Below are 12958 nucleotides of genomic sequence, written 5' to 3'. Positions count from 1 at the left end.
CAGGGTACACGTATCCCTTTGAATTAGTGTTTTTTGTATTTTGGGGGGGGTTTAGATACCCAGGAATGCGGTTGCTGGGTGGTAGGGTCGTTCTGTTTCTAATTTTTGGAGGAACCTCCGTATTCTTTTCCCCAGTGGCTGTACCAGCTCGCATTCCCACCAGCGCGAGACTGGGAGACGGTTCCTCTCTCCTCCTCCTCGCCCGCCCGTGTTTCTTGTGTTGTTGATTTTAACCGTTCTCACGGTTGGCGGCGAAATCTCACTGTGGTTTCGATTTGCCTTTCCCCGATGAGGCGGGCTATTGAGCATCTTTCCATGTGTCTGCTGGCCATCTGGACGTCTTCTTTTGGGGAGCTGACTGTTCGTGTCTTCTGCCCATTTTGTAGTTGGATTATTTGTTTTTTGAGTGTTGAGTTGTGTCGGTTCCTTATATATTTTGGATACTAACCCTTTATCGGGTATGTCATTTGCAACTATCTTCTGCCATTCAGTGGGTTGCGTTTTAATATATATTTTTAAACTCTCAGTGGTTGACGTCTTGGCCACGGGATGTCATCACAGATCAAACTTCCCCCCTCCCCAGTGTGATTTTATGAAAACCTACAAATGTACGTGTTTAGGTGTGCAACGTGGTGTTTTGCCTTAATTGTTCTTTCCCCCCGCCCACCTTCATGAGGCTAGGCTGGCAGAGGGGCCCCATGGCTGAAGACAACCGAGAGCCCCTGGCCGGAGCCAGCGCTCTCCGGGAAGCCCTCTGGGCACTCCTGCCCCCCACGAAAGAGGAGCTGGTGCCGGAGCTCGGGGAGAAGGTGGAGCCTGGCGTGGCGCGGCTGCTGCGGGAGGCCGCCGAGCTGTTCTGCGGGGGCCGCCGGAGCGAGTGTCTGCAGGCCAGCGAGGCCGTCCTGGACTACTCCTGGGAGAAGCTCAACACGGGCCCGTGGCGGGACGTGCACAAGGACTGGCGCCGCGTCTACGCCTTCGGCTGCCTGCTCAAGGCCGCGTGTCTGTGCGATGAGCCCGGGAACGCCCCCGCGGTGGCAGAGGCCCTCAGAGTCTGTGACATGGGGCTGCTGATGGGGGCGGCCATCCACGGGGACGTCCTCCTTAAGGTTGCCGCCGTCCTCCAGGCGCACCTCCGCTCAGGAAAGAGGCCCGGCGCAGCCCAGGAGCAGCCCAGCACGAAGGTATCTGGGTGGGGTTGTCACCCGCCACACCTCGCGCGCCCCCACAGCCCGGTTTTTTCTAGAAGGGAGGAGTCAGCTGTCCCCAGGGCCGAGGCCTGGCAGCATGCCGACCTCTGGCAGGGAAGAGCATCTCTGTGGATTTAGAAATGGAACAGCTTGGTCTGCTTTCTCGGTTTTTCCCCGCCACGTTCGCAAAAGCAGTGCCATTTCAGGAGAGATGGGGGGGAAGCTCTGTGGTCCCCAAGAGCAGCAGCTCGAAGGGCTCGTGGGGGCCAGCCTGCAGACAGCTGGAGCCCACACCTTCCAGACTGTTCTCGGTCAGCTCGCTGAAGCATCACCCACTTTCCGGGCTGCCTCGCTCTCGGGGCTGCCGAATCGGGGCGAGCTGCTGCCTCCAGCTGCCTCCGGGTTCCGTGGCTGGTCGGTCCCGCCCTTGAGGTCCTGGTGTGGGTGGTTCCTGGTATTTGGGGGCGCGAGGAACACGGCGCAGAGCCGAGGGTGGTGGCAGGCCCCGGCGCTGGGTGCAGCCCTGACCTGTGGGCGTGTGTGTTCACCAGGAGGAAATGGGTCGGTGATGCAGGCGTGTGGGAACACAGTCCACCTCACCTGTGGGTTAAAAAGGATAAAAAAAAGGCAAGAACAGGGAGGGAGCCAATTTTGGCTGTGAAATCCTCAGAGGAGGTTTTCCGTGATCCCCGGTGCTGCCGAGGACGCCAGGGTGCCATGGGCATGGTGTGTCGGTTGACCTTTCTGGGGGCAGGGCAGACCTGCCTGTGCCCTTGGACCTGCCCTTCCCTCTCCCATGCCAAGTCTGTCCCGGGGAGCATGAAGGTGGCCCCGTCCCCAAGGTGGTGCTCATGGGCAGCGCTGGGCGCTGTGTGCAGCTGAGGGGCACGGGACGCTCCAGAAGGGCCCACTCTCCTGGAGCCCGGGTTCTAGGAGGCTGCAGACAGGCGTCTTGTCTCCCGTGGTGAGACAGGTGGGCAGGCAGCGCCGCTCACACTGACAAGGGCAGGTGTGACGACCAAAGCGAGGGTGTACGGGCCGAGAACCAGGCCAACGGGAGGCCTGCGGGGTGATCCTGGGCACCCCACCTCGGAGGTCTCTCTGAGTAACGTGACAGATGGGGAAACTGAGGCTGGAGAGAGTGACTTGCTCGGGGCACCCAGCTGGCCGGTGGCTGAGGAAGTTCTGGCGCAGCCACTCCCACGGCCTCGCCGGGCCAGAGACCTGCTTTAGCGGGGCTACTCGTCTCCGCATGTTCCTGCCAGGGCAGTGGAACCTGGGCCAGGAGCACGTGGTCACGGGAAAGGGTCCTTGGACACCAGACGGCGTTTGGGATGGTGACTTTCCCTCTCGCGGAGACTCAGTGAAAGCCGTGCGTTCCTTTTCTGATCGAACTGACACTTGAGCTGGCCAAGGGAAAAGTCTAGGTGTTGCCGGGATGAGCAGGAGGAGGCGCAGGGACCGCGCCCGCCCCCGATGCTGCTGTCCTCAGTGACAGGGAAGCTATCCCCCCGGGGACGTGGATGTCCAGCGCCTGTAGCGTTAACTTCTCTGCGCTTGTTTCCGCTGTGTTTGGATTTTAAACAGAAAGCGAGGAATGATGGGGTTTCGGTTCCAGATGTGGCGTCCGAGAGACCGGTGCCCCGGCTGCGCTGTCCGTCCCTGCAGCATTTCAGGAAGCAGTTTCTGGCTCCCGGGAGGCCTGTGATCCTGGAAGGCGTGGTGGACCAGTGGCCGTGCATGACCAAGTGGAGGTGAGTGGCTCTGCCCGTCGGCAGCCCCCACTGCACCCAGAGACTCCTGGGTGCCTCCCTGCGTCCCAGGGACGTGCAGCCTCGCACGCAGGTCCCGACCATCCACTGGGCAGTGGCTGGCGTGCTACGGCTGCGAGAAGGAGCCGGGGTTTCCGAGAGGGGGGGATCGGGTCCGCTGTCTCCCGTGGGTCCTGGAGGGAGTAGTTCCCCCCCACGGCTCTGTGAAGAGTTGTGGCCTCAAATGTTCATGATGAGTTTTACCACGGACCAGCCACCCGGTGGGCATGCACCGTGTTTTCTCTCTGTCTTCCCTGGTTCCCGTCGTTGGGGACAGGTACAGTCATCAGCCCAGCTTACAGGCACAGTGAATAAATAACTTCCTGGAGGTCCCCGGCCGGTGACGGGCAGGGCCAGGCCCCCGCCAGCTCAGACGCCAGCGTCCCCGCCGTGCTGTCTGCTGTTTGCTCAGAGGTCTCTCGGCTCAGAGACTGGGGAAGCAGAGAGAGAACTGGGGGGCTGTGGGCCAGCAGGGCGATAGAACCGCCCAGCAAGAACCTTGGTAAACCAGCCTCCCCAGATCTCTCTGCAAAGCCACCTGGCGCTGGTGGGCACGTCACCCCACGTGTTGGTGCCCGAGTGCCCCCCGCCTGTGAAGAGGGGGTCACCGCAGTCTCACCCTGTAGGGTGGACACCAGAGGCGGCCAGCATGGCCACGTGCCCAGCAGGTCTTAGGCAAAGCCACACGTATCTGTCTCCTAGTCTGGAGTATCTCCAGGAAATTGCCGGCTGTCGAACTGTCCCAGTGGAAGTCGGTTCCAGGTACACGGACGAAGACTGGTCGCAGACTCTCATGACGGTCAACGAGTTCATCAGCAAATACCTCCGGGATGAGGTACGCCGTCGTGCCGCCTCGCCTCAGCGCTGCCCAGGTGTCCCGGCGCTGCAGGACGAGGATTTGGAGGGGCTGGTGGGGGGCCAGAGCTGCACGCTGACTCATTTCAGGTGCTTTTTTTTCCCCTGGTACAATTCAGTGGTGGTTTGTTGTTTTTTTTTTTTTTAATTGTCTTTGTAAGATTTTGCAGCCATCGCCACGAATTCCAGAACATTCTCATCACTCCCCCAAGAGATGGTGTGGCCATGAGCGTCACTTCCTCTTCCGCCCTCCCCGCTCCGCAGACAACCGCTAACCTGCCTTGTGTTTCCGTGGATTTCCCAATGCTAGACTTGGCGTAGAAGCGGACTTGGACAGCATGTGGCCTTCTGTGTCTGGCCGCTGTCAGCTCCGCACTCTTAGGGTTCCCTGCTGTGGCTGTCCCGGGCTGCGGACACACCACACTTGATCGCCAGCTGATGGCCGTTCCGGTGGCCTGCATTGGCTGGTGTGAAACTCGCCACTGGGCACGTTCCCGTCCAGGTTCTGTGCCCTCGTCTGTTTTCGTTCCTCTCGGGTGTGTCCCAGATGCGGAACTGCTGAGTCACACGTGACTCTGTGACCATTTTGAGGAACTGCCGCACGATTTCCAAAAGCAGGTCTATTGTGTTATCGTATGACGTTGTTCCCAGTGAGGGCCGGGGGTGGCCTCCCCTCCCTGAGGCCCGGGTGGCTGGGAACATAGCTCTTGTGCCCTGGAGCTCCCGAACCGTTCCTCTGGGCTTAGTGGGGGAGCCCACACGCGGCACACAGACCTGGGTGTCCACCCAGCCTCCGGGGTCACGGCCGCCCCTCCTGGCCCGGAGAGCCGAGTCCTTCCCGAGGTCGGGGAATTCCGAATCCACAGCCTGTGATTGTTCCCCACACTTCCCGCAACCCACACCCGAGGCAGCCCCAGCCCCTGGAGAGTTCAGATTCAGGTTCATCATGGGTCTGCTGCAGTGCCAGGGTCCCCGGGGTGGCCACGCTGGCTGACGGTCTGAAACACGGAAGAGTAACCCAGAAAGCCCTGAGTGCGGCGTGGTCGGCGCCCAGCGAACCTGACCTCGTCTTTGGGCCAGAATCTCCGTGAGAGCAGAGATCCCACAGATGGGCCCTGCCCACCCCGGAGGCCTGGGTCTGGCTTTGTTGTGACTTTTGGAGTCGTCAGGAGGAGGGAGTGAGGGAGAGGGGGGAGCACGGGGTCTCGAGGGGTCTAGAGCGGGGCCTCGCGTGATGGGAGCCTCTGAGCCCCCGAGACCCGGGCCGGCTGCGCTCTGGCTGCGGCTGGGGGGAGCGGGGCCAGCCTCCGGTGACCCTGCCAGAGCCCACCCACCCCCCGAGAGGGCCTTGTGGGGCCCGGTGTGTAAGGCAGCGATCTTTGCGTCCGTCTCATGGTGGGATGTTCACAGAACGCTCGTCTCCGGGAGTGTGGCCGGAAGACAGTCCGTGGTTAATTTGGGGAAAATAAGTGGGCAGACGCCATTAGAATTTAAAATACACACAGTCCTTGACTCGGTTGTTCTATTTTGGGGAGGACATATAAGCACCAGGACCAGAATATCGGGCTGTTCGCGGAAACGCTGGCTAAGGAACCTGACCGCCCGGCACCGGGGTGGTGGGATTAATGACACGTCCCGCCTGCGAAGTGTTTGTCAAAATAAAATCCAGACTCACCTGAGCAGCTGCTCGTGGGGTCGTCGTTAAGTGGAGCAAACATTTCAAAGTAATAATAGGATATGATTCCATTTTTATTTATAAAAGAAATCCTCAGCCGGGAGAAGGCAGCAGAGCCCGGGGCCCGTCCCTACAGAGGCAGCCCCAGATCCTGAGCCTCCCCAAGGCCCAGCTCTGCCTGCGAGGGGCACAGAGGGGACCCAGTGGGGACAGGACGCAGCGGAGGGCTGTGGCCAGCTGGTGGCCCGCGGCTGGGGTGCGCCGGCCCCAGGAGCTGGCGGGACAGCAGCCCCCGAGGCTGCTCCTCACGACTCACCAGGCTTTTCCTGTGTCCCTTCCGGTTTCCTCCTGCGGATCAGTCGAGCGACGTCGGGTACCTCGCGCAGCACCAGCTCTTCGACCAGGTGAGGCTGGGCCCGCGCTCCTCTGTCCTCGGCCCCGACGTCTCCCACCTCCCTGCCTGGGCTTCAAGCCCGGACGGCAGGAAAGGCTCTAGCAGCCTCGTGGGACACCTACGGGGGTGGCATCCACGTCCCCCTTACCGGCGGGCAGCATTGGTGAGCAGGAAACTGGCCGTGCTGACCCCAGGGCCACAAGCCTGGGGGGCCGGGGAGGAGGGTGGGGGGGGGGCCCTGGTGACGGAAGGAGGGGCCCATCCGGTAGAGCCAGGAGTCGGAGGAAGGGCCGGACCCGGAGGAAGGGTCCTAGGCAGCCCGGTGAGGGCGGCAGGCTCTGACCTGAACCAGAAAGAGCAGGTCGCTGCTGTCCTTGACTGTGGGTTTTCTCGGGGTGGGGGGTGGGGAACCCTGGCACATCCTTTACCCCATCTCTGTTGTCTGCTCACGAGGCCGTCTCCCCACGGCCGGGCCGGCGCACTCCTGGCAGGGGCTGGGTTCGGTTCCTCTGGGTCCCCAGCCCTGCTTGGCCCGACTGAAGACCCTTAGGACAGGGTGGCCGAAGGCTGTACGTGGAGGGGGTTTCGGGCTGGGGTGGAGGAGGAGTTGGTGCACCCAGGCCGGAGGCAGGAGGACGTTGCAGGGAGAGGCCCCCGTGCAGCGAGGCTCAGGGGCGCAATCTGGAGCGGGCCCCACAGTGCCGGGTGCGTCCGCCGGCCCGGGAGGTGCATTCAGAAGAGCAGAGCTCGAAGGCGAAGACGAAGCTGGGCCCCCACGTGGGCGAGCCCTGAAGGCCACACCAAGATCTCGGATTTATCTGCCAGGCAGCAGGGAGCCCCAAAATTAGGTTTCGGAGCAGGAGGGTCCGAGGAAGAGGAGGCATTGTGCGGAGATCCATCCGGGCGGCTGTGAGGGAGGGAGCCCGGAGCCAATAGTCCTGTGCCGGCTCCTCCCTCATGGTCAGCCTGAAGAAGGGAGCGTCCCTCGGCGGCCCCAGCGGCGTCCCTCGGCGCCCTGGGAGGATGCCGGCTCGCTGCCAGCCCCACCCTGGTGCCCCGTGAGGAGGGGCGCTCACGAGGGGGTGGTGGGACCCCAGGGGCTGCCTGGCAGCGAGAGAGCGAGGGTGTGCCGGGGACAGAGGGAGCCGCGCTCCGCTGGAGACAGAGGAAGTGCCCCAGAAGGTGAACAGCACTTAGGGGTGGTCCCACGGTGTGTGATTCGGTCCTTCCCTGCAGTTCGCAGAGCATCTACAATGAGTACGTGCACTCACCATTGCCAGAAAACATAGATTTTTTTTTTTTTTTAAGATTTTTTATTTATTTCTCAGAGTGTGAGAGAGAGCGAGCACAGGCAGACAGAGTGGCAGGCAGAGGCAGAGGGAGAAGCAGGCTCCCTGTTGAGCAAGGAGCCCGATGCGGGACTCGATCCCAGGACGCCGGGATCATGACCTGAGCCGAAGGCAGCGGCTTAACCCACTGAGCCACCCAGGCGTACCCATAGATTTTATTTTTAAACGTAGATGCAACAAAGTAGAGTCGAACCCGATCGCCTTCGCATGTTCAGAGCCGTCTGGTTAGGCTGAAATGATCTGACGGCTTATCCTGGGGAGGCCATCGGACTGTTTGCTTCTGTCCCCCCGCCCCCCCCGCCCGGGCCCGCAATCCCTTCACTCTGTCCTGGGAGCAGGGGCCAGAAGGCTACCCCCTCCAGGCTGGGCTTCCTCGTGAGCCCCTCTGTGCCCTGCTCTGGGTCCGGCCCTGCGGGGGCACGGGGACAGTCACGCGTCCCAGTGGACCTGAAATCAAGTACGGCGGCTGGGGACGAGCCCCCGCAGGAGAACAGGCCGCCTTGTGGAAGAGGCTGGGCGGGAAGGGGGCTGTGGGGAGCCGATGGGTCTCCAGGAGGTGAGGCTTCAGTGGTGACCTCCAAGCCCAGCAGCCTCCAGCCACGGGACAGACATTTGGCCCATTTCGTGTTGGGTTGCTTGTCTTTTGAGTGTTACGCGTTCTCTGTACACGTTCTGGGGATAAGCCAGTTTACTGTAAGCGCCGTATTTTTATGCCTGTCCTTAACTCTTTTATTCCGTCTCGAGACGACGGGGAGCAGCAGGAACGGACGTGCCCCTTGAGCGGGGCTGGAGCCGGGCGCCTGGCGGGAGGGAAGCGGCGGGGGCGCTGGACCGGGCAGGACGGTCGCCTTCGCGCAGGCGCAGCGCGGGAGGCCTGGACTGTTTCTCAGGACTGGACGGAGGCCCCGGCCCAGGGCAGTGGGAGGCGGGCGCGTGGGGAAGCGGGAGCCCCCCTGGAGGCTGCTGCCCTAGCCCGGGGAGAGCCGATGCCCGGGGAGGCGGAGAGGTCCGGACGGGTGCCGGTGGCTGCCACCTGCACACAGGGCGAGGCTCAGGGAGCGGAAGCAATCTAGGAACACTCTAGATTTGAGACCCGCGGGTCCATTCAGTGGAGCCCAGGGTGATGTGTCCGTCGGGCCAGAGTCGCCGCGGGGGGGCCCAGCAGGAGTGTCCAGAGGGCAGCACTTGGCCTGGGTGAGGACAGGGTTATGCCCCGAAGGGGGAAGATCCGGGTCAGTCGGCCTGAACCACAGCCCAGGAGGAGCTGGGGCATGAGTGGGCTGTGTGGCCCCTTGACCGGGGCTGCTCTCCCTGCCTGTCCCGACAGGGGACCCACGTCCCGTTGGGGCCGTGCCAGCCTCCAGGAGCCTGCGCACCCGAAATGAAAGGGGCCAGAGCGGGTGGGCGCAGGGAGCGCTGAGCTCTTCCCCAGGCCTCCTGAATTAGGATCCTCCCAAGGAAAGGGCAGTCTGAGCCAGCAGGCCCCTGCTGTGCCATCCCAAGTGACCAGCCTGTCCCCCAACCATAGTCCCCCTCCCGGGGGCCCTGTGAAGCCCCAGGTAAACTCGCCTCTCCCTTTCCATTTGACTAGAACAAGGGGAAGCAGTTTTAGAAGCAGACGGCAAAGTGCCTGATTGTTCTTAAGATGAACCAAGACCTTGAAGACATTTTGTCTTCCGGAGGACCTGGTCTTTCTCTTGGGTTCCCAGAGGTGTGTTTTCCCTCTGCTGCCCAGAGTGCCGCTTGCTGGGTCCTGCACTGCTTTCTGGGGCCTTCTCTGTCTCCACGATGCTCAGTGGCTCCCACCCAAAACCTCTTACTGACCCTTCTCCCAGGGACCCCATGTTGGGGAAGGTCGTGGTCACCACGCTAGGCCTTCCTCTAATTATCGGTCACATTGTGGGAGCGTTCCTTCTCTTGGGGGGAGTCTCTGAATCCGTGGCCAGTGGCTCTGATTACACCATTAGATCAACCAGTCACGGTCCAGAAATCCTGATGATGTCATCAGGGACCAATCGGCTTCTGAGCATTCCACAGGGCCGGGGTCAGTGTCCTCCCGGCAGGAAGCAGCCCTGTGTGACAGAGCCTGGTGGTGATGGAGAAGCGGGACGTTCCCAGAGGCCTTTGGGGTCTCCTGCCACCCCCCCCCCCCCCGACACACACACACACACACAACCAATCCAACAGGGGACGCCAGATTGGGAACCAGAGCAGTGGACACAGATGCGTTCCTCTCTTAATGCCCAGGCCGTTTGAGACCGAGCAGCCTGAGGTCCCTGCGGCGAGAACGCTCCAGCCATTCCTAAGGATCGATCGGTGGCTTCTGGGCCAGCACCCTGAACTTGGGGCAGCCATGACCGAAAGAATGGCAAAGTCTGCCTGCAGCTGCCCCTTCAGGGAGACGCCCTCGCAAAATCCCTGAGGAGGGTAGCAGAGGGGTCCCCCCCGCCCCCTCGCCACCCAATAGGGACCAGACCTCGGTTTCTGTGGGGCTTCCCCGAGCCTCCGAGCCACCCGCCCCCACAGCAGGCAGCCTCCAAGGTTTGGGGCTGCATGGGGCCGTGGGGACCTGGCATCCGGGGGAGAGAACTGGCATCTGACGGTGAGGAAACCGCTCCCAGGCCAGCCTTAGGAGGGCCCAGCCGGGGCTGCACCCAGCGGAGCCAGCCCACGGCCCCCTCGGGGTGTCTGGCCCCCTCACCAGCCCGGAGCGGGGGTGCTGGGGTCCTCTCTCTGGGTGGGGAGGATGCAGGGCTCGACGAAGGCTCCAGAGGGGATTACACACTGCCTGAAAGCCCCTCTTGTCGGCGGGTCGGGGACGGCGGTCCGGCGTGTATCGAACAACTTCTATGTAGTGTCTGGGTTTTGCTCTTTGATGATTTGTGTGGCTTACGTACTGGGATCCTTAGGTTTCCTTGTCACCTTGTGCGAGCTCTCCGCAGTAAGCCTCACGGACGGCAGTGCGCGAGTTTCTCCCTGTGTTGGCCTTTGTATCCGTGAACGTGTTCAAAATGCGCACGGGGTGACTGCTTTCTCCTTAGTCCATTTTGGAAAAATCTCCCTTTCCAGAGATTTGATAAATACGCAACCCCACTTTCTTTCTGGTTTTTCCTTCATTTGATTTTTCAAAAACGTGGCACTTGGCAGAACGTGGCGAGCTGGTGTATTTTTAGGAGCAGAACAGTTTTATCAGGTTTTCAAAAAAGAAACGAAGGTAAAACGCACATGACAGGGAGACAAATCGGGAAATACAATTATCTACAAGTCTTCCCTAAGGATTATATATTGATTTTTCTTTCTTTTATAAAAAATGGTATTTATTTGAGAGAGAGAGAATGAGCTCGCTTAGGTGGAGTAGCGGAGACGGACGGGCATAGAGCCCAGCACGGGCCCGATCTCGTGAGACCACAGCCCGAGCCGAAAGCAAGAGTCAGAGGCTCAACCGACTGAGCCAGGCGGGTGCCCCCGTGTGTTTGTTTTCTCAGTTGGTTTTTCAGTTTCCCCAAAGTAACAGGCAGACGTGGTCCTCTTGTCACGTGAAAGGGCAGTGTGTGTCCCGTGAGATGGTCCGTTGACTTTGGGGCTGGTGCGTCCCTGACCAGGGCTCGGCCCCCACGTGTGCTCTGACCCCCCCCAGATCCCGGAGCTGAAGCGGGACATCAGCATTCCCGACTACTGCTGCCTGGGCGACGGGGAGGAGGACGAGATCACCATTAATGCCTGGTTTGGTCCCCGGGGAACGGTGTCCCCCCTTCATCAGGACCCTCAGCAGAACTTCCTGGTCCAGGTGGGAGTCGCACCAGAGCGTCGGCCTTGGGTCTCCCCCGGCCCAGCCCTGCGTGGCCTGGTCCCGTTATCCGTGTTTAAACACCAGAGACCGGTGTAGACAAAAGTGAAAACAGAGAGGTGGTACCAGGCTCCCTGTGGGGCCCTCCCTCTGGCGGGGGCTGCTTCCAGGTGTGGTTCTGGGACCAACAGCCCCTGGGATTGGGCAGAACAGGGCCGGGGAATCCTATCGGGACAGAGCAAGTGCCCTCACGGTGCCTGTCCTCTGCCCACCCCCCACGACCCTCGCCCCGCCGGCCGTCCATCAGAACCAGGCTCGTTTCTCCTGCCAGCACCTCTCAGATGAGCCGCTGGATGATGCCCTGAGACCCAGACACGGAGCGGGTGTGTTTACTGCAAGGGAAGGGGCACCTGTTGTAAAACCACCTTTTTTTGTAGGCAGAGAGGTTTAACAGACGAGAACATTTTTCTAGCCCGGAGGCACTAGAATGGCTGAGAGCTGGGGCCCCAGATCCACTGCTTGGCGTGAACGCCAGCCCTGTCACCTGTCAGCTCGGTGACCTTGGGCTGCTCGGCTAGCCTCCCTGGTTATTGATCCGTAATATATTTGGAGGCTAAACCTATGCCTGGCCTGGAACAGGGGCAGGGATGGGGCAGTCTGGGTGCAGGGAACAGCGCGTGGAGAGGCACAGGTGTAGGAGGCTGGTGTGTTCAGGGACCTGCGGTCGGGGGCGGGGGGCAGCTGTGACACTCAGGGCAGCAGCAGAGTGACCAGTGACTGTCTCCCCAGGTGATCGGCAGGAAGTACATCCGGCTGTATTCCCCACAGGAGTCAGAGGCTTTATACCCGCACGAGACGCACCTTCTTCATAACACGAGCCAGGTGGGTGCTCGGAGGCTCCAAGTGTGTGGCTGCAGGTCCTCCCCACCCCCCACCTGCCCCCTCCCCGGAGACCAGGCAGGTGACAGGTCGGGTTTTCTTCAGGTTGACGTGGAGAATCCCGACCTGGAAAGGTTTCCCAGGTTTGCCGAGGCCCCGTTCCTGTCCTGCATCCTGTCTCCCGGAGAGGTCCTGTTTATCCCGGTTCGGTATTGGCATTACGTGCGGGCTCTGGACTTGAGCTTCTCGGTCAGCTTCTGGTGGTCATAGCCAGGGTCCGAGGATCTGAGACACATTCCCCGCTCTACCCCTACCGGTGCTGGCTCCCGGCATCTAGAGACAAGCCAGACCCAGCCTGTGCCGGAGCCTTCACTGGAGACCCCTCTGGGCACTGGACAGACACAGGGTGAGGGCGTGGCAAGGCGCAGGCTCCAGGCCAGTGTGCAGCAGAGGCCGGGGGGCGAGACCCCAGAAGGACGTTCCAGGCCAACACTCCACCTGGACACCCTGGACATCATGCGGCCTGAGGTGCTGGGGTCATGGGCTGGCTGTGTGCACAGCTACAGAGGGTGGGCTCTGGGGTCAGCTGCCTGGACTGAGACCCCGCCCCCAGCTTCCCTGCTGTGGAAGAGTTGGGGTACTTCACCGTGTGTGTGTCTCCATGTGGAAAACAGGGCAGCTCGAGCACCTGCCACGGAGAGTTCGAGAGACGGTGCACGGACAGAGCCCGGGCGGGTCCGTGAGCATTAGCTGCTGTCTGACCTTAATAATTACTGTGCTTGCCACCAACTTGTTTGTCATGTTTGGCCTGACAGGACAGCCCCAGCCCACAGACTCTTGAGGGGGCGCCGGGCACGGTCAAGGCTCAGCCCAGCCCTGCTGGCCGTGGCGGCGGGGAGTCTGGGGAGGTTTCTGTTGTCCCAGTGTGCGCCCGGCCTGACCCACGGCCTGACCCACGGCCGTGGCCATCTCCTAGCCTGCATTTTCAACTGCGTCCCCTGCCGGCAGCCAGTCCCCA

The 12958-nt window shown here is 61.5% G+C and overlaps 1 protein-coding gene across 3 annotated transcripts in view; it reads left to right on the top strand.

Moving 5' to 3' along the window:
- The window catches only part of KDM8 (lysine demethylase 8), a 30008-nt gene extending 17279 nt beyond the window's left edge, over positions 1-12729 (top strand). For 2 of the 3 annotated variants that reach the window (XM_032328591.1, XM_032328593.1), the window contains exons 2-8: positions 682-1184; positions 2778-2944; positions 3704-3836; positions 5891-5935; positions 10912-11061; positions 11851-11943; positions 12046-12729. In XM_032328591.1, coding sequence (XP_032184482.1) covers positions 699-1184; positions 2778-2944; positions 3704-3836; positions 5891-5935; positions 10912-11061; positions 11851-11943; positions 12046-12210 — 1239 coding nt within the window. In that variant the 5' untranslated portion in view covers positions 682-698 and the 3' untranslated portion in view covers positions 12211-12729. The remainder of the gene's footprint in view (positions 1-681; positions 1185-2777; positions 2945-3703; positions 3837-5890; positions 5936-10911; positions 11062-11850; positions 11944-12045) is intronic. The other variant, XM_032328594.1, reaches the window with a different exon arrangement.
- Positions 12730-12958: the final 229 nt, after the last annotated feature.

The sequence above is a fragment of the Mustela erminea genome, chromosome 20 (genome assembly GCF_009829155.1).
Source record: "Mustela erminea isolate mMusErm1 chromosome 20, mMusErm1.Pri, whole genome shotgun sequence".
In the NCBI taxonomy this organism is placed as follows: Eukaryota; Metazoa; Chordata; class Mammalia; order Carnivora; family Mustelidae; genus Mustela; species Mustela erminea.
This window is presented reverse-complemented; position numbering and strand designations above follow the sequence as displayed.